Source organism: Athalia rosae, chromosome 5 (assembly GCF_917208135.1).
Source record: "Athalia rosae chromosome 5, iyAthRosa1.1, whole genome shotgun sequence".
Classification (NCBI taxonomy): domain Eukaryota; kingdom Metazoa; phylum Arthropoda; class Insecta; order Hymenoptera; family Athaliidae; genus Athalia; species Athalia rosae.
This window is the reverse complement of record NC_064030.1, coordinates 14519041-14539870: the sequence shown is the minus strand read 5'-3', so window position 1 is coordinate 14539870 and position 20830 is coordinate 14519041. Positions and strand designations below refer to the sequence as shown.

At 41.7% G+C, this 20830-nt stretch overlaps 1 protein-coding gene across 1 annotated transcript; it reads left to right on the top strand.

The window, feature by feature from the left end:
• Positions 1-4133: 4133 nt before the first annotated feature.
• Positions 4134-20401, top strand: LOC105684343 (patched domain-containing protein 3). Its single transcript, XM_012397627.3, has 9 exons — positions 4134-4963; positions 11568-11844; positions 11945-12155; positions 12372-12557; positions 12786-13129; positions 14410-14610; positions 14724-14855; positions 17468-17781; positions 18266-20401. Exons 2-9 carry the CDS (start codon positions 11568-11570, stop codon positions 19751-19753), a joined length of 3153 nt encoding a protein of 1050 aa, XP_012253050.2. The 5' UTR covers positions 4134-4963; the 3' UTR covers positions 19754-20401.
• Positions 20402-20830: the final 429 nt, after the last annotated feature.

Here is a 20830-nt window from a genome sequence, read left to right as displayed (position 1 = left end):
ATACCTAAATAGGTACATATGTACGAGGATATTTACCGGCGGTTCTTAACCCGCCATTATCTCATTTGGTTGTAGATCGGTGACGATGCAGCAGCGGTAGCAGTCTGACCAAGAGATTATTTTTAAACAACTCAAACTAACCGGAAATTCGACGTATAGGTATATATATATTATATATCCTGGCTTCCGTCAATTATCGCCATTATCGTTATTCACAACATTTGAAACAATGCAAATAAAATTTCTAATCAAAAAATTTGCTGTCTTCATATTTTTGAAACATGCCCGGTAATTTTCATCTTGCGGATGGAACCAGACGAATTTCGATAAATCGCACGACATCGCGATGTACTTCAAATTTTGGGGAATAAAAAAAGAAAGATCGTCAAAGTCGTCCCGGAAGCGTTACGCTATTCGGTGAAAAAATGGAAGAACAAAATCTGTCCACAACTCCGAGGCTCATAATTCTAAAGGTTACGGTCATCAAATTTCGACATGCATAACCTACACATTTTATTTACTCATTTGCATACGGTATATACCGATTGTATGTATACGTATGTAGTACATACATATATCTACATACGACAGAGAAACAACTTGCCCGGAGTATCCGTTTCGCAAATATGTAGGCCGGTTTCGAATCTCCCGAGGACCGGCAGCGATCGTTTGCGCCATGGATTTTATACGTGTGTATCGAAATCGCAAGAGGTGTATCCACTAGCGAGTTTAAAATAACACATGTTCACGACACATATGTATTTTACAAGTATATAGTTTCGTGTACCGTAATAGTGCGCCGTTCTCCTTTCCGCGGTACACGAAATTCTTTTTTTTTTTTTCGAAACGATCCATCGCCCGAATATATTTCGCAAAAATTCCCCCGGAATATTATGATAACCTCGCATCGCACCTGCTCGGCTTCACGAATCTCGGACATTTTCATTGCCCTGGTTTTTTATTGTCAGGCTCGAACAGCTACAGTCGTCGTTTTGAAAAAGATGTTTTTTTTTTTCCTCTCGTTCTTCGATTTCCATTGGCTTGTTTTTTCGATAATTATGCGAAAAAAGTTTTCCGAGTTCCGACGCTATATTGCAGATCAGTTTCCTTATGTGCCGAAAGGACGTAACTCCTTAAAAAAGAAAATCTACTATTTTCGAGGGTTACACCCTTCTGGCCCTCGCTCATTTGTAACTAGGATACACATTGTGTGTAGAGTATCTAATATATTCATATCTGGGTCAAGGGAAATCACAGCGTTAAATCTAATGTGACACAGAATTTTGGAATTTTGATGAACACAATTTTCTCTAAAATTCCAAGCGCATTATATTCCGTTTCATGAATACGTGAACCTTGAAGTTCAATCATGTTCGCAAAGCCAATTTTAAAATTCAACGTCGTCGCTGACTTTATTAGACCTTATTTACAACAATTACGTTCACGATTCGTTGGTACAATTCTCTACACCGCAAATTTAAACGTTTTTTGATTCTATCGTCTGCTTATCGTAGCAACGAATTAAGCGGTGATTAATATCAACCGAAGGGTCGGAAAAAAAAAGAAGACGACGAAACGCTCGAATTAAAAACGACTTCCAAATCAGCCGCACTGCGTGCTGCGGCGATCATGTGAACCAGGCCAACTGAATTACCTAACCTATAATATTCTTTCCATTTTTCTTTTTTTCTTTCTTTGCAGGCTCGCAAATTATGCCCACGATGATATTTGACCAAGGTTTTTACCCCCTACGTTTCGATTGTTTTTTTCTTATTCGAATTTCGTTAATTTTCTTGATTTCAATTCGTTCATTCTTTCCTATCGTCAACGTCTTCGAGATGAGTGACGTTTCCCGTCACGGATGAAATAAAAAAGATAGAACAGAAAAAATAGTTTGTAAAAAAAAAAAGACAGTCTAATTGACAAAGTGCGTTACCTGGGCAGTATTTTCGTAATGGTAAATTGTACGTTCTATTTGACTATAATTGTGATAGAAATTTGATCGAAAACAATTAAGTTCTTAATTGCTGGCGCTCGGGCAGCGATGACGAAGGTCATTTTTCAAAACTTTTTACATCGCTATAGGATGTGGAAGAAAGAGGGAAAAAAAAGAAATATGTATATTATCGTATTATCGTTACACAATTTTTCAAATAACTTAGGAAATTTTTTGCCGTTAATCTTGTTGTTTAAGAATTATGTGAGCCGAGCGGTTAAATCGCTTAAATTCAGATTGGTTTATTTTTTTTTCTACTCCTTTTTCCATATTTTCCATTGTATTTCGTACTTCGTAAGTCAGGTCAAAGGAAAAAAGGGGTCGAGCTGCAATCTCGTTATAATTTACTCTCAACCCTAAACATTTTTTTTTCCTCTCCTTCTCTTTCTTTCCCTCATAATCCAGCCCTTACGCTTTTCCTTCCTGGAAACCGCCGCTTGGGCGAAATTTTACCTGCCGCAGGATAATTAAAAGCTGTGTTGTACCGTAACCGAATAAAAGACTTTTCAACCCTTCTTCTAATCCCCTTTAATTCAAGCCAAGCCAACCTGACGTTGTAATAACAAGGTGTTCGCATATATTTTTACCCGAATGTTCACCTGTTGCTGCACAATTGACTCGATTTAATCGACGGAAAATTCCTATGCATTTTTGAAGAAAATGGGAAATAATATTTTTCAAATATCCACTAAAATTCTGTGGAGACCGTACTTAGGGACACGGAAAATAATGATTGGAGAAAACAATTTGTTGGAATCATAAATTTTGCTTATGAAAAAAACTTCTAGAAACTTAAAAGATTCAACAAAAAAAAAAAATACCAAAATAATTAAGTGAATCTGAGTCAGGATGAATTATATTATGACCACCATTGCAGGCGTGCCCCGAATCCCATTGTGGCGTTAGTTTAATTTTTTCTCGATTTTGTGGCCGCAAACAGATATATAATTTTTTTTTTTACGGATTCTTACGTATTTTGAGTTCAGGAATCCGAATCTGCAGATTGAAACGATTTGTCTGTTATTGGAACAATGTAGTCATCGCCATTTCGTCGTTGTTTTTTTGAATAGAATGCCTTTTTTTTCTAGTAGAGGACCGCCATGAAATCGAATTGACGATGATAAACGAATCCGCGAGGTGGTTAAACGCGCGGTATTTTAATCGCGACAAGTTAATTGTCGGTTGACAGGGAGAGAGAATTCGAGAACTTGTTTAGCCGGTACCGGAGAGCGGGGGGGTAAGGAGAAAAATTAAAAAAATGAGATAAAAAACAGATAAAAAGAGGAAGAAGAAGAAGAAGAAGAAGGACGTTACGGTCACTCGGTATTCGCGTTTAAGTGGGTCAGTTTAAAACGCCTCACATTAACGTAGGACGATTGCCCGGATTCAGGTGCTTCCTATCTAACGGTACAAACCGCAGTTCCTTGCCCCCTCCAGCCCCCTCCTCCTTTTTTTTTTTTTCTCTTACTTCTGCTCGCGTATCAATTTCGCGCTGCTTTTCGATCTGATCGTTCCAATCGACATTGTTGATTTTCAAAAGTTCGCGTAACCCTCTTTCCGTCCACGAAAAAATCAAAATTCTTCAACCCAAAACTGCTCGGCGGATTCATTGATCGAAAAATAAGATTTTGGGGCACCATACTGCAAGGAGAGACGCAACTTTCTTTCGAGATAAAAAAGAGTCGATCAACTCAAGAAAAATCGAAAAAAATATTGCTATAGTTTGCTCGACCCCGGAGACGAGGTCATTCCGGGTGGATTCGTAAAATGAATCCTGACCCGGGTAAATATTTTTTTTCTGCCATCCGTTTTTGATACCTCATCCTCTTTTCCTTTTGCAGTTTCCGAATAATTTCCAAACGGTGAATTTTTTTTTCCTTCACCCCGTCGAATTCGGATCCCTTCCCCCTCCATTTTTGGTTTTCATTTTTGGTCAGAGTTCATCTCTCTCGTCCTTCTCTCGCCCGCCCGGAGTGTGGATATTCCCTCTTTCCCTCTCCGATGATTCCCTCTCTCAAATTCTTCCTTTTTTTTTTTTTTTTTTTTTCTTCCGAACATTCCGCCCTGCGGCGCGTCACGCGTGTTATGTCTGCGGCAGCGACACGGTCTGCGGACCAGTATATAGTAAATTTTCTTTGACTTTACATCAACGGCAAAGAGAGTTTCTGACGGCAGGTTCGTTGTTAGCTAGGTCACTACGACGGCGGAGTTCCGAGCACTCACACGAATAACATAACTCTCAGTACGCGGCTAAACTTCGACCACCAACTACCAACGGCAGAGCTCCTACCGATTTTCCATTTTTTTTTTCCCTTTTACTTGGTTTACAAAATTATTTTTTCTATCGTCGTTAAATTTTATCCGAACAAGTGAAGTTCAAAGCCCAAGTGAAATCCGGTAACAATAATAATTGTGGCGATAATAAATTTTTTCAACAATTTTTTTTTTCATCATTTTTGTTTTGTTTCTGTGAGTAACTCAATGAAATAATGAAAAAAGTGATGTGGGAAAACTTCGGTATTTAATTTTAACCAAATTACTTTTGATTAATTAATTGATCGATTAATCGACAAAAAGTAATTTTGAAATATGTGTTATTCAAAGACGGATAGGTGACGCTGAATCAAGCGATTTAAAGAGAAGAGAAGTTGGAATAAATTTTTTTGTAAAATATTTTTGAAAAAATCAAAACGTGGTCATAATTTTTACGGGCAAACAGTGTGTGTGCGTGATGTTGATTTTTTTATATTCACTTACGGGAAATGTTGAAAAAATTTTGAAAAAAAAACACCTCTTTCTCTCTCGTTCTGATAATTATTCTCAATCCGTGTAGAAAGTTACCTGTTCTTGTGCCGACGGGAATTGCAATCATCACGATAAAAAAAATATAATAATAAAAAAAAAAAAACAATCCAGATCAGATCAATAACTTTGAGAAGAAATTTACCGAATCAAAATTAGTACAAGGTAAGGCTCCATATCGTGCTGTGTATGCTTTGAAATTTGGACGTTTTTTTTTTTTTTTTTCATATAATTTAATCTGCATATTTATATATTTTTGCGATCTGCGCTCGTACGCATACCTATGTATATTGACATGCATACGTAACTAGCTTATTTGAGAAGTTTTCTCTAATTTAAATATCACGTAAACTTCTTCCGACTCATCTCATCCGCATCACAACCATATTTAAAATCCTCGCAGACGTAGGGCAATAACGGAAGCAAAAAAAAAAAAAAAAAAAAAAAAACGGATAAAGCAAAAACGGTAACAAATAAATGATAAATACATCAAAATTCTGATGTCCTCTCACCGGGAATCGAAAGTTAGTAAAAGTTGCCGTGAAAAAATGAAAAAAAAAATATTTCAAAAGTACAGAGTAAAAAAAAACTCGTATGAAATTTAAATTCATCTCCAAAGACTAAAAATAGAATATATTACTTGCCATCTGGGTGTATTGAAAAAAAAAAAAAAAAATTTCTCATTTTTTCACGCGTCAAATCGAAGAACATTACAAATTACCTTATCGAGAATTATTCATAAATCTCTCCGGATAGCGTAAAAGCGAAAGAAAAAAAAAAAAAAAAATATGTCTACCAATTAATATACGCCGGTTGCAATTATGTCCGTATACATATATTGAATTATATCGCCACTGTGTATGCAGTAACGGTTACTTACCGTTAATATTTCGTACAATTAACGAACACGAATTTCTATATAGGTACACCTCTTCGCGAATGAAGATCGAAAATGATCGAACGAATTTCGGGACTGAAGCAGAAAAAAAAAAAAAATCAAACCAGAACGTTGACTATTTAAGGGAATAAATTGTTGATAAAAATTTGGACAGTCCCAACAAGGGTGCGTAAAATATATGGACCCCATTTCTATTCGATTTTATATTCACATAAATGAATCCGAGTAAATATATAGCATATACATACATATGTATAAAAATGATATCTGCAGTTACTTCGTCTGATCAACTCTCGATGTGATCGGCGGTCACTGAAGTTCCCGTTTAGAAAGCTGGTTGTTATACATATATATATATATATGTATTTATAATATATATCGTGTAGATCCCGGTTGGATAGATGCGTACATATAAGTAGGTATATACGAAAATGTATGTGCACAGGTATATAAATTTGCGGGAGAGTCGAACTCTGTGTGTATGATACGCTAATAAAACAATTAATAATTTTTACGACACGCATAATTCACAAACATCTATATTATTTGAAGAAATGATTTTACCAAAATCCATAATTCGATCAATCGTCGTTTCAACGAATGAAAACAGAGAAAAACTAATCGAAATCCAAATTAACTTCGAAACGAATGAAATTATTTTGAATCTTTTTTTCTTGCATTTCTTTTTTCGCACGCATTGCGGTTCCGCAGGATCCTCGCAGCGCTCTTATTTGGATACAAATTCCGTACAATGAGGGTAAAGAACCGTGAGACATTTTGAAAGAATTTTTATTTTTATGGGACAAAAAAAAAAGCACCGATAAACGAAGAGCAAAAAGATCGTTTTTTATCCACGCAGTTATTTCCGAACGCTCTTATAGAAAAGTTGTAGGACCAGTTGCGGCAGGGGTTTTACTGCAGGTATATACACATTATTATAAAAGTAGAATCTAGGCGTAGAAATAGTAAAGTAAAGTAACCTGCTGCAAGGGTGGAGCCGCTAAAGAAAGAAAAAAGTAAAAGGGACCGCAGCAGCAGGTAAAGGGCGCAGGTATCTACAAATTTTATATACGTATACACATCTATACACGCACGTTTACCGCAGGGCCAAAAAAGAGATCTTACCTACATAACTCGGATACACATAAATGTCTACCGTGTGTTCGAAAAAATTTGTAAAAAGATTCGAAGTCGACGGAATGTGAAAATTTTCTGGTTCGAAATTTTTGCTTTTTACCGTCACTCCTGATTCTGAGATTTTTCCAATTCGTTTTTCTGCCGGTAACTAATTGCAAGTTACGGATAACGATTAGTTTTTCCGCAATCACCCTTGTCAATTGAATGGAACAAAAAAACAAATACAAAGGAATGCGAGCCTTGAATGTGTAGGAAAAATGAAAATCGAATGATTGTACGTACGACGGTTTTTTCAGAATCTTTTCTCTTTTTTTTTTGTTTACAGGCCGTTTATATTATAACGTTAATGGCGTATAATACGGTAAAATAAATCTAAGTAAGTAGATCGATACCTCCGGGCAGCTAGATATTGAATATAATTATCTAGTCTCTGATAAATTATACGTATGAATTTCTTGCGACGGTATTTTATCTATTTATTCATTTGTTTTTAGTTTTTTTTACTTGCCTTTTATATTAAGCGTTGAAACCGTACTTTGAACAAGGACGTTCGCGTTGAACGGGCTGCGCTATTATACCTAAGATAACGCTTTCTTTATCGCGACACGAGGTTCGATCCTTGGACAAAATAGGCAAAATAAATGAAGTATTCTTGAGACAAAATATCCTTGGATGAAATATCTTCCGACAAAAGATCCTGAGACGTAATATTCTGGAAACAAAATATCCTCAGGACAAAATATCTCATACATTAAATATCCTCGAGACAAAATATCTCCGATACAAAATATCCTTGAAACAAAATATCTTCAGCCAAAAGATCCTTAGACAAAACTTCCTTGGACAAAATATGCTGAAGACAAAATATCTTCGGATGAAGGTACCTGAGACAAAATATCTCCGATACAAAATATCCTTAGTACAAAATATCCTCAGCCAAAAAATCCTCAGACAAAACATTCCTGGACAAATTATGCTGAAGACAAAAAATCTTCGGATGAAGGTTCCTGAAACAAAATATCTCCGATACAAAATATCCTCAGGACAAAATATTTTTAGCTGAAAGATCCTCAGACAAAACATCCTTAGATAAAATATCCCCTGAACAAAATATCCTTATTGTTAGACAAATTGCCCCATCGACAAAGTATCTTCCGACAAAATATCCTTAGGACGAGATAGCTTCGGACAGAAGATCCTCATGCAAAATATACATGTGACAAAAAATGCGTACTTCAGAGAGGTTAGAAGAAAAAAGTAAAAAATGGTTATGCTCGTCATTTCTGGGTACAGAAACGTATTGGATTTTCTTTACTTTATTTTTCAAGGATCAAAGAAAAGAAAAAAATAGAATGATAAAAATCAAACAATTTGTCGTCGTTCGTACGACGTGGGGCATTATCAGTGGCACTTCCTCCCAAGGTAATATTCGTGTGTAACGTGTAACACGCGGCGACTGCGACAAAGACAAATTATAGCGGAGCAAGATTGTAATATAAATAAACTGCAGCATCAAAGTAGCGTCTGCGGGATTAACAACAACTCAAATTGTTGGCAGCTTGATAACGCTCGAGGAGTGCAACATAATTTTTATCCATTATAATATTATAGTCGTCCAAACGATTGACCTCAGTGAACCCTATTATGTTCCACATGAGATTCAGTTCAGATTGCGCGTGGGTCGAATTGCCCAGCGCGCTAGGGTCTGAAAATTTGTTCATCCAACTACGAATGCTCGGTATTATAATATTACGCGTGTCGAGGATTGAATACCACAAGGGCTTAACCAACGAAATAGTTTCATCCTTTACAATTAGTAGCTGATTGTTCGTTTCTTTTGAGAATTTGATTTTTTTTTCTTTTGGATACCGCAGATCTGATTAAAAAATCGTTCAGATTTTCATACCGTATGTTATACCTGATAACTGCTCGTGCGAATTTAATTAATCGCTCGCCGCGTGTCTAAAATATTATTGCGGCAATTTTCGATCGGGTGAAATCGCGTGAAGGTCATTTTTTCGATTCTCTAATATTTTTTCGTTACTTCCCAATCGAACAAAGTTTGTTCCGAAATTCGAACCGGTTGCCCACCGTTGTTGAGACATAATGAATGATTCTTGCCATTTTTTTTTTTTTTCTTCATTTTAATAACAGACCAACTGCGGTAAAACTTCGCAATTACAAATGTGTTCTATTTATTCCACACTGTAAATTAAATTTCAAAATCATCGAACATAATTTTATTCATTTCTATTTCAATTATAATTTCATCGTCAATTTGATTTGAAAAAAAAAAACTCAATATCAGATAAAGAAAAAACCATCCTTTTTGGATGTGGATTTGATCCAGAAAATAATTGTCAGAATATTTTTTCAATTCAATCATTTCAAATTGATATTCATCGTGTCGTTGTTTAATGCAAAATTTCTTAACGGGATGTTATCTAAAGTCGTATCACTTTATGTATATTCTGCATGTCATAAAACGAACCCGAAACCGGAAAATAAAAAGACAGATTCAGTCTTTTTTTTTTGCATATAAAAGTCATCAGCAATGAATACAAATAATTAGATGATAATTTTTATCCACCGCAATCAATTTTCATCTCCAAATTCAAAATGAACATAGGGGATGGATAATTATTTTTTTTCTCATCACGACCTCGTGATTGATTTACATCGTCATTGATGTCCCATCTTCACACCGCACCCACGGTTCTCTCGTCTACTGCCGACGACTGTAAAGCGGCTATTCGAATATAATTGTAATGGGCGACTTGATTCCATTCAACATTTTCACTGGTGTGAGTGTGGCAAATTTTACCAAGTATTGACCGTGCGTCTCTGCGTAGTGCCATAAAACTTTGCGTACACTGGGTGCAGATTAGCTGCTTTTACAATTCGTGACGTCGACGATGGAGTAAAAAAATAAAAAGATAAAAAAATGAACGAAAAAATAAAAAAAGGATCCATGTACTCGATAACCATCTCACGTGTTAATTAAAAAAATATTACGATAATTTTCGAGTTTTTTTTTTTTTCTTTTTTTTCCCGCGAGTCAATCGTAATTGTCATGAACATTTGTCGCGGTTACGTCCATTCCGATACTGGATGCACGTTGTTATGAACCGATAAAAAAAAATTCGTCGAAAAAGGGGACGGGGTATGGCTCACGGGAAATCACACGCTACTTACAATCGGGTGCGATCACACGACGATAATGTTAACAATTATAATCATCGTTATCTAGATCCTGGATACCGGATATAACATTGCACGATAGATTTGGTGTAATAACATCATTGTCCATACGCTTCTAATGACAGATATAATTTTTTTACAGATATAATGCTCGTGAAAAATTACATAATGCATACTTTTTTTTTCTTTTTTTTTAAATATAGAGAGAGAAAAATTGTACCCAAATAGTAAAATTTTGCGACATTATATCCGAGTGAATTGTATTTTAGAAGGTAGGTAATTCTCGTTTTCCGTTCCGTCATTAGACCCGAAAAACGACGTGACTGTGGCTAATGTCATCGCGTGTATATAGCGTGGAAAAAAACGAAAGAGAAAGAACGAACGAACGAACGGAAAAAATGACGTGAAAAACAGTCGACGACTAATTTCGGGACACCTTAATCGTCGGAGAAAACGGATTCGTGAAAAGAAATTTCTGAGAGAAAAAAAATTGCCGGCGACTAGATTCTCATCATTTTCGTAGGTTACGACCGTCTGGTTCTCAGCGGGAAGTATGAATGCGAAATTGATAATCGCATTATTCGAGTTGTCGGCTTTCGATATTAGGCAGCGATTCATAACGTATTACCTACACGCCCAGGTGTAAATTATTATTCAATAATTTATACATATTTGCATAGTTATATAGGTGGGTATCCTCATGCCATGGGTGTCCGTGGGGTTCGCACCTGAACTACGCGGAGGTGCGGAGGCGCGAAGAGAGAGAGAGAGAGAGAGAAGAAGAAAAAAAAAAAAGAAGGAATAAAAAAAAAAACAGTCAACGTGTCCTAAATTTTAATACATGTCGCGTTGAAACGTCGGCCGACCCCCGCGCGATCGAAATCTATTGTTCGCGTTGTAGTTTTGTAACGAATAATAATTCCCCACTCCGGTGTCAGAAGCGTTAATTTGTCGTTCTAAGAACGATCGATTCGTTTCGTAATTACGGGAACAAACGAGAGCGGCTTGCCTACGTGATTCCTGAGCCCTTGAAACGCGATTATGTGACGTTTATCATTAAAACGGATGAGATATCGTTTGACGGTCACGAGCCCGGAGGTTCTCAGATCCGGGCTTAATGCATGTCTTCAGATGCGCACACCTCGCTCGCGAGATAACATCAATTTACGCGAGCGGGGGGTTATCCATGTAACTCGGATTAAACGTACGTTGGAAATAAGTAAAGTCTCTTCGAGCAAAGAAGGCCAAGGTTACGTTACGCCCTTGTCGCAAACGTCTCGAACCTCCTCTCTCCGCCCCGGTAAACCGTTATGAATGAACCGGAATTTTTTTCCTTCGTACCCGAAGACTCGAATCCGAGTAAAAAAAAATAATCGTCCGCTTCGCCGTATCGAAATCGCCCTTCCGGATTTCCCGAATCATCGCGCTCATTTTTTTTTTCTTCGATCGTCGGATCGATGTTCGCTTTTTCGCATCGCGTTCGACGTCCCACCTGGTAATCGGAGACGTTTCGATTGTTTTTCCATTTTCCAGATGACTTGCGGTCTCACCTGCGTGGACGATTTCCTGAACCGTGCGTTTCACCGCATCGGATTGATAGTCGGCCGTCATCCTGGCTACTTCGTTATAATCCCGGTGCTGTTGGCCTGCATATGCATAACCGGTTATCAACAAATTCAGTACCAAATCGACCCGGAGTATCTGTTCTCGCCGATAAACGGACCCGGTAAACACGAGCGTGTCATCGTCGAGAGCTTCTTCAAGGTCAATTACACGAGCAGATTCAACGTAGGCCGCATAACACGACCAGGTAACGAGACGAGGTCGGGCGAAAGGTCGTCCATCCGATGATCCCGAAAAAGAAAGCTCCTGGAACTTCGTGGCATTATTTTCCCGCTTCCTTTTTCCAGGACGTTTCGGCCACGTGATCGTCGTCCCGAAGGACGGCGACGGGAACATGTTGCGCGCGGTCATATGGAAGGAACTATTGCTGCTCGACGGTATGATAAGAAACGCCACGTTGGAGTACGAAGGTGAAAGGTTCGCTTACGAGCAAATTTGCGCCCGATGGTTGGACCAGTGTTTCATCAACGATATACTGAACCTTCACCACGTTATCGAGTGAGTATTTTTTCGGACAAACGAACCTCCGCGAGATGTCGTAATCTTCCGGTGTTTGCCCGAGTCAATTTCCGCCCTGAGAGGCTCGGTGAGAAAAAAAAGGTCCATTTTTATCGCACCGGAAGTATCGCGACTTGGCGCACAGAGAAAGAAAAAAAACAAAAAAAAAAAACCAAAGGTAATCCCAGTGTCGTTACGTCGTGTCCAATTTTGCAGCGAAGTGGAGAGCCGAGAGTTGAACCTGACGTTTCCGGTGATGTTCAATCCGGTAACTTGGGACGCCCACGCGTTCCCGGTTTACTTCGGAGGCAGCGTGATCAACGACGATTCCACCATAGAAACGGTACCCTCCGTTCAACTCGCTTACTTCGTGGCCGCCGACAGCAAACGCCAGGATGCCATGTAAGTGACGCTCGTTGACCAGATTCCGTTCCTCTCTTTCTCTTTCTCTCTCCCCTCCGAATACGTCGGACTCAGCGTCTTCGCGTCCAACCGGAGATGCGATTTCCCGCTTTTGCCGAACCCTCGGCGAGGTCCGTCGGATTCCATCATCCACCCTGGAAACAGTGGAGGACACGTTCCACCGAATCTCGTTATCCGTCAGATTTTCAGCAACGATTTGAATTCCAGCGGCGCCCTGTGGGAGGAGGCATTTCTGGACGTGATCGGCAAAGCCGAGGAAGACGGGGTCTTCAAGCACATAAGCACGGCTCGGTTCGCCTCGCGAACCCTCGAGCTGGAGCTGGAGGCTAACACTCGAACGGTGGTCCCTTACTTCTCTAGCACATTCGCGATAATGGCCCTGTTCTCCGTGGTTACGTGCATGATGTCCGACTGGGTGAGAAGCAAACCTTGGCTCGGACTGTTGGGAAACATATCGGCAGCTATGGCGACCGTAGCGGCGTTCGGACTCTGCATGTACCTCGGCATCGAGTTCATCGGTATCAACTTGGCAGCGCCATTCCTCATGATCGGTAATTATGAAAACGATTCCATTCGTTTTGTCGTGGACGTTACGCAAATAGCGACGACCGGGCGGCAGGCAGGCAGGCAGGCAGTCCGAAGTCGCCGATCCGGCGCGTTGCGAGTAAAATGGAAAGCGAGAACCCGAAGCCCGGGATCTCTCGCTACTGGACGCGGCGGTCTCCTTCGAATGACGATCAGTTTCGATGCGGGTTAAGCGTATTCGTGACGTCGTATTTCGGTCGGTGCGGTTGTCGAGAGTCTGGCTCCGAATGACAATTGGCGATCGCCTAGCCGGCTCTACTCCCGCTGGCCGGTTAGGAACCGATTCGAAACCGCCCCGCGATTCAGCCAAGGCTGTTCGCGACGGGCGATCGGTACACATGCGTTACGTGTGTTGTGCCGCAACGACGCATTCATTCCGCAGCGTTTACGCGATCGCCGACTACGAGGACATTGCGAGCTTTGACAACTGACGGTCGAACCGTCTAAGGTGGATACCGAAGACTAGGAAAAAAGTACCCACCCCCTGCCCTCGCATTTGCGCCGTACGCTATGCCATTATTCATCGGCGTGCACGCGATTCTGAGTTAATATCTTGGGGGGGAATAGTGAAACTCTTACTCTCCACGGTTGAGTAACAGCCTAGAACAGAACGACTGAAATTACTCGCACAAAAGTATTGTGTACGTACATCTGGTTCGAATCGCTGCGACGACGACGTCGTCGTCGTTGTTCATTCGATTCCTGGAAATCGGAACCCGAGAGTACACCCTCGTCAAGGGCGTACATCGGTCGGGAAATGTCGGTACACTTCCGCGCCAAGTAAATCCGGTCGAAAATCGTCAAGCGATTCGAAGTAAACGGAAATTTTTCCTTTTTTTTTTTTTCTCTTTTTTCTATTCATAGTGAGGCGGAGTTGCCAGAGTCTCGTTGACTAGAAAGTCACACGGCAGCTGGCTACTGAGTATCGGTAAAGTTATGGCCATTCATTATGCGGCGATATTTAAGAATATGGACGGTAATTAACGACCGCATCTCATCCGCTTCCAAGTAGATAGCTTAACAGTCGTCAGCGATTTACGTGTGTGGTTCGAATTAGTCGCGTGAAAGTTTGAATCCAAGTTGCACTCTGTTTAGAAAATTCGATCGTCGACCGAACGGAACGTCCTCGTCGATCGGATTTTGGATCGGAAAATATATAGGTTAAAAATAAACCATGAAAATTCCTCGTTTCGTTGCTGATTGGGATTCGAACATTCGGGATTCACGGGGTCGATTTGTTCCCCAGGGATCGGAATCGACGACACTTTCGTCGTCCTGGCAGCTTGGAGGAGATCCAACATTTTGGCACCGGTTCCCGAACGGATGGCCGAAACTCTCAGCGAAGCGGCGGTCTCGATAACGATCACATCTCTGACGGACATGATATCATTTTTCATCGGTATAATGTCGCCGTTCCCCTCGGTGCAGATATTCTGCATCTATTCCGGTGAGTATCGAGGAAGCCGAAGCCGATCTCCAACGTTTTTTCGTTGGTTTCGACGAAATGCGTCGACAAACCTCAGTGCGCAGTTTGACTTATTTGCAATTTTTCCGACACAGGCTTCGCGGTCATCTTTACCTTCCTGTTCCATTTGACGTTCTTCAGCGGGTGCGTCGCCATAAGCGGTTACTGCGAACAGAAGAATCTCCACAGCGTCGTGTGCTGCAAGGTCGAACCCCTCTCGAAATCAGGTGAGTTCGACGAAACCGTTTTCCTTCCATCTCGATTTCCCGCAATTTTGAGGTTACGTGCGGCGCTCGGCGTTCCGATCATCCGACACCGAGTTCGTCGGGTTGCGTCATCGGTCAATTGGATCAAGGTTGGCGATAAGCGCGCTAACGAAAAGTCCGTTTCGTATCTGTACGCGAACAGTTTTGTCGAGGCAGAAACGGAGCAGGGCCGTTTCAACGTTTTAGGAATACAAATTGGTACGTGAAACGCGTCTCGAGTATCAAACGACGACGCCGGTACAATGCACACTACTCCTCGTCGTCCGCGGATGACGTAAAAAAAAAAGAAAAAGAAAAAAAAGAAACAAACGAACGACGATTTCCGTTCCGTCGTAGCGGACGAGCGCTCGATCATTCGCTCGGTCGACGGTAACGGTAGGTAACATCTTGACGATGAAAGAAACGCTCTTGTTACACCCGTACCACGCATCGAATTCAAATTGTCATTAGTTTCCACGGCTGGTAGTTGCTCAACTCGCTTTCGCCGCTCGCGACTCACCGGTCATGCCAACTAACCTAGAATTTTTTCATATTTCCTTATCGATGTTACCCGATCGCGCTATTCGCGCGCACCTCTGGACGGGAATCACCTCGTTCTCCGTTCCGAATTTTCTTGGAAACGTCCCGCTGAACGAGTTCAGAGATTCTGGTAAATCTTCGTCGGCTTTTCGTCGACCGTTCGCATCGCGACGAGGTGAAAAAAAATGACGGATGGAAAAGTCGCGAAGGTTCGGGAACGAGTCCGAAGGATAGCCAACGAAATCGGGATTCCTTTTTTTAGCTTCCGTTTTCATAAGACAGACGACGCGCGATGTTTATTAATGCAGATACGGGTTAGGTTAGTAGCGTGTACTCGAGTGTTCGATTGTAATACAGCTGTAATGGCAGGTCGAATGTTGTAAAATTCATATTATATAATTACGCAACGAAATTATAACTTTCTCCACTGCATACCTTACGTCAGTACGGTGGGTACACGGTAGTCGCCGATTGCCGCGGTAATTCGTTATTACGACGATTCCTATTGCCCGAATTTTAATCTAAATAAATTAAGACTTTCTCGAATTATCATCCCCTACTCCGTCCGAATAATCAACGACTTTCGTGGACACGCTTTGAAACAATGAAATAAATTCAAACAAAAAACTGACACCGCTATAATACGAATGTAATTTTCATTTCCGCGAACGAAAAAGGCCCGGGTTAGGTTAGGATTCCCGAAGCCTCGAATAATGTCGCTCCTTTTTTCGTTTACCGGAGAACACTTCGTTGTACCGAAATTTATTTCTCCGTACGACGTTAGGTGTCGACGGGTAATAAAATCCGATGAGTAATTACGAACTTGCGGTGCGATCGCGTAACAAAGAAGTCTGGGGTATAATCCGTGGCGTCAATTAATCGGTAAATTACAGTCACGTACATAGAACTAACTAAGGAGAGGTCAATGTCATCGGTAAATGCGTCAGATGTGGCAATAATCGACTACAAATAACGAACGACTCACACGGTGGCTAAGAGTCGGGACACCATGAGAGAATATCCATGGGGAAAATGTTTGGAGAGAAAAGCCGCAAGTCGTTAGTCACCGTTTACGCACCGTATCAACAAAATGAGAATGACGCGAGTAAACGAAAGCGTGAAAAATAAATGACACAATGCGACAGGGCAAACAAAGACTTTGGGTACGAGTCCGTCCGATGCCCGTTAGACCGAATCATGACGCACTGCTCATCAAATTCTTTAGATCGCATCGCGATTGTGCTCGGAGATGTCGAAGAAAACAAAACGAACGATACGGCGCAAGGGACGCGTTGTGAATGAAAAATTTCATGCTCAATTTTCCCATCGAAGTCCGCGTCGCGGCGCATGAAATTGGTCAAAGAACGGAAAATCGCTACTCGAGATTCGGGTTGGGTCGGATGAATCCCGGCGGATCGTCGTTATACAAAGGCGTTACTTACTTAATTACCCATTTATCCAATTAGACTTTGATATCGTTTCGGTGGAAATAATTTGAAAATCCGTTGTCCGCCTACTCTTTATCGGAGAAACCATGTGTTTAGCCGGATAACGATCTACACGGTTAAGGACTTTCCCATTTTATCACACGAAACGCAAAAACCGGCCGGAAACTTCTTTTTTTTCTCTTTTTGATTCATGCAAGTTTTTTTTAGATATCATTCCCATTACCGCGTCTCATGCGTTCCAGACCGAATATCATGCTCTTCGTGATATCGATCTCGAGTTCATGCTGTTGATCGTCACGCACGAAGGTTATGGTCGAACCAAACTCGAGCATCGTTAATTTATCGTTTGACTCATAATCCAAATCGCTATTCGAACGAGAGTCAGTTTGCAATTATGAGATCAAACCAGAATCTGTCAAAATTTCGTACGAATAACGAAAAAGAACATAGACATACGTCACGTTCAACGAGCATATCCGGAAGATATTTAACATCGGTATCCTTCCGAGTCACGCATTTCAATCACGATCAGTATTTTCAAAATCCGAAGTTGGCGACGTTTTTTTTTTTATCATTTTTCGGATATCTCTGACGGTGATTTTTCAGGCCACCGTTCATGGATGTACCGAGTATTCTGCACGGGAGGAGTTGACCCAGCCGATCCCGACAATCCTCTGGACAATCCGGAGCACGGGTGCATGGTGTGGTTCCGAGACTGTTTGGCGGTGGCCTTGAACCTCCCTCTCGTCAAGGCCTTGGTCATCGTGATATTCGGACTTTACTTGGGCGGCGCACTCTACGGTCTCACAACTCTCAAGGAAGGACTGGACAGGCGCAAATTGTCCAAGGAAGATTCTTACTCCGTAGCCTTTTACGACAAGGAGGACTTCTACTTCAGGGAATTCCCGTACAGGATTCAGGTCAGTTTCAATTGTCCATCGATAACATCTCCCGAGATTCCACTTGTCGTTAACGTGATCGGGGATTCACCCGGAATTCCGTTCCGTTCGTTCCGGTCGATCGGTGTTCGTTAGGAAGTAGATCTTCAACGGCAATTGCCGTGGATCGTCGTTATCCGAGCATGAAATGACCGCGCGGTATTTCGAAATTCGCGTTGGTCCTTCGCGCACCGCGTCGCGTTGGGATGATGAGAATCGCAAAAAAAAACAACCAACCGGCGATTAACGATCCTACCGCGAAGTCACGTGAAAACTTTCTCCGATATTCGGAATTGTTTAGAAGCCATGAAAAAAAATAGTCAACAAGTTGCGTAATCCGATGGGTAAATTTGGGTAAACTACGTGCATCGCCGCGTGGCGTCGCAGCGATCGCCATCTCGACTTCCGTTCGACCATAGAGGAGCCACGAGCGAATTTGAAAAATGGTTTTCATCGTTCGTTTCAGGTGATCATAAGCGGCGAGCAGAACTACAGCGATCCGATAATCCAGCAGCAGATCGAGAACCTGACGAGATCGTTGGAAGCCTCTTCGTACATCAGTACACCGATTTACACGGAGAGTTGGATCCGCAGTTTCCTGAGTTACGTCACTCGGAATCAGGATTATTTGAACGTCACCATAGAAACTGAACCAGATTTCATCAAGGTACTCAACGACATTTGGCTATTTCCTTCCAACCCGTTCTCCCTCGACGTGAAGTTCGACGATACCGGCGATAAGATACTGGCCAGCAGATTCCTCATACAAGCGGTGAACATAAGCGGCACCAACGAGGAAAAAGCGATGGTCAAAGAGCTACGAAAAATATGCCACGATTCACCCTTGAACGCGAGCGTTTTTCATCCTTACTTCGTATTCTTCGATCAATTCGAACTCGTCAGACCTACCAGCATACAGTGCATGGTGTTCGGCGCCCTGATCATGATGCTGATCTCCTTCATCTTCATACCGAATGTGCTCTGCTGTTTGTGGGTGGCGTTCTGCATCGTGTCGATAGAACTCGGAGTTGCCGGTTACATGGCGTTGTGGGACGTGAACCTCGACAGTATATCGATGATAAACTTGATAATGTGCATAGGTTTCAGCGTCGACTTCACCGCGCACATTTGCTACGCTTACATGAGTTCCAAGAAGAAACACCCGAACGACCGCGTCAAGGAATGCCTCTACAGTCTGGGTCTCCCCATAGTCCAAGGTGCGGCATCGACGATCCTCGGACTGGGCGCTCTCCTTTTGGCGAACACTTACATATTCTTGGTATTCTTCAAGATGGTTTTTCTCGTTATATTCATCGGCGCTATGCACGGTCTATTCCTGCTGCCCGTTCTCCTCTCCATATTCGGTCCCGGTTCGTGTTCGTCGCACGAACTCGAGGTATCGGATAAAAAGCCGGACCCTCGCGATCCGAACGCCAAATCGAATCGCGCCTACGTGATTCCGCATCCGTCGCTTCTCTACGCGCCCGGTCCGCGAAAGTCCGTTCAAACGAACGGCAGCCCGGCGACGAGTCTGGCGAATTTCGACGAACGAGATCCCGGCCTCGGGACCAGCGAGGACAGCAATTCCACCGAGAGTGGATCCTCCCAGAGCCGGAGACGCCAGCAGCAGCAGCAACATCAGCAGCAACAGCAGCAGCAGCAAAAACTAAGCGAACCAGACAACGACCTTCAGCGGCGTTATTACGGCTGGAGAATGTCCGTTCAGACTCCTAAGACCGTCCAACCGATGCCTCTGGCCGTGGCACCGCCTCCGGATTATCCGGGCGCCACCCTCGACCGACCCTTCAGGGCTTCCAACGACAAATTGTACCGCCCCACGGATCATCCGATCGCTCCGAATGCCCACAGAGACTACAGAAGAAGCAGGTCACTGTCGCACCATAACCTCCAATATCCGCCGACGAGGTACCAATCGGATCCCCGGTATCCTTGACGCGGATCTTTCGAGGTATTCGAAATTATCTCGACACGAGTATCGCGATGGAATCGATGGAATTGACGATCGATCGACTTCACCGTTGTGTGCTTGCAAATGAGTAACAGTGCTCGTTAATTGTATATCGTTTATTGGTCGTTCGCGCGTTGATAATTTTTAGATAGTTTCCATGAATTTCCGCTAGGTTATTCTCCAGTTCATCGTCGTTATCACCGTAATCATTGTCATTGTTATTATCGTCATTACATTCATCGAATTTACCTTCACCGAAGTGCCTACTCGATCAGCAGACTGTATCAACTCTAGATATTACTCGTCAGATTTCTCGTTGTTTTTTTTTTGTTTTATTTGTTTTTTTTTCTAATCACAAACAATTTAGAGTTAACGTACACGATTCACATTTTGTACTACCTTATGATTGTTATTCGTTGTTTTTTTTTTTTTTGAGCCGAATATCTATAGGATATTCCTGCATAACTTTAGTTTAGAAATATAGTGTGATTGTGTATTTATGAATGCGTATGGAATGTTCTGATCGCGGTGAACGGATGGTCCAGCGAAGGTAGACAAAGATAAACGCTTCTCATTGGCTCCCGACTCACCGCGATCGGATGATTGAATAAACAAAATAATTTAAACAATGTATAATACCACAAATATTTCCAAACTGGTTGTTCATTCGTCAAACCCTTCGGAGAACTGCTGATTTCGTCCAGTGAATACTGTCAATAAAATATCTTATTTGACGGTAGGAAAAAAGGAAGCATACTTACCGACGCGTACGTACCATCTTATGGTATCACAGATGTCTTCATTACCTACATTTTCCGGGATTTCTCGGTCGATAAGTCAGAGAAATTGGCAAAAAAAAACGTTCACATGTCATCTAGGAATAATAAAGTTCTGTCAATTACCCAATTCTTGGAAGACGGTGTGGAAAAAAACAAAAATTCTACGTCAACGTGACTTTTGTTAGCAAATGAGACTACCATTTTCTCGACTACCAGAGAAGTTTTTCGCACCGTTACCGAGTATCAGTAACAGGTAAGAATGAGAAATGTGGCACTGTTTCGC

Coding starts and splice junctions, on each gene's coding strand:
- LOC105684343 (XM_012397627.3), top strand. CDS start 11,568: ATGACTTGCGGTCTCACCTGCGTGGACGATTTCCTGAACCGTGCGTTT. Junction 13,130..14,409: donor AGCGCCATTCCTCATGATCG/GTAATTATGAAA, acceptor TTTGTTCCCCAG/GGATCGGAATCGACGACACT. Junction 17,782..18,265: donor AATTCCCGTACAGGATTCAG/GTCAGTTTCAAT, acceptor CGTTCGTTTCAG/GTGATCATAAGCGGCGAGCA.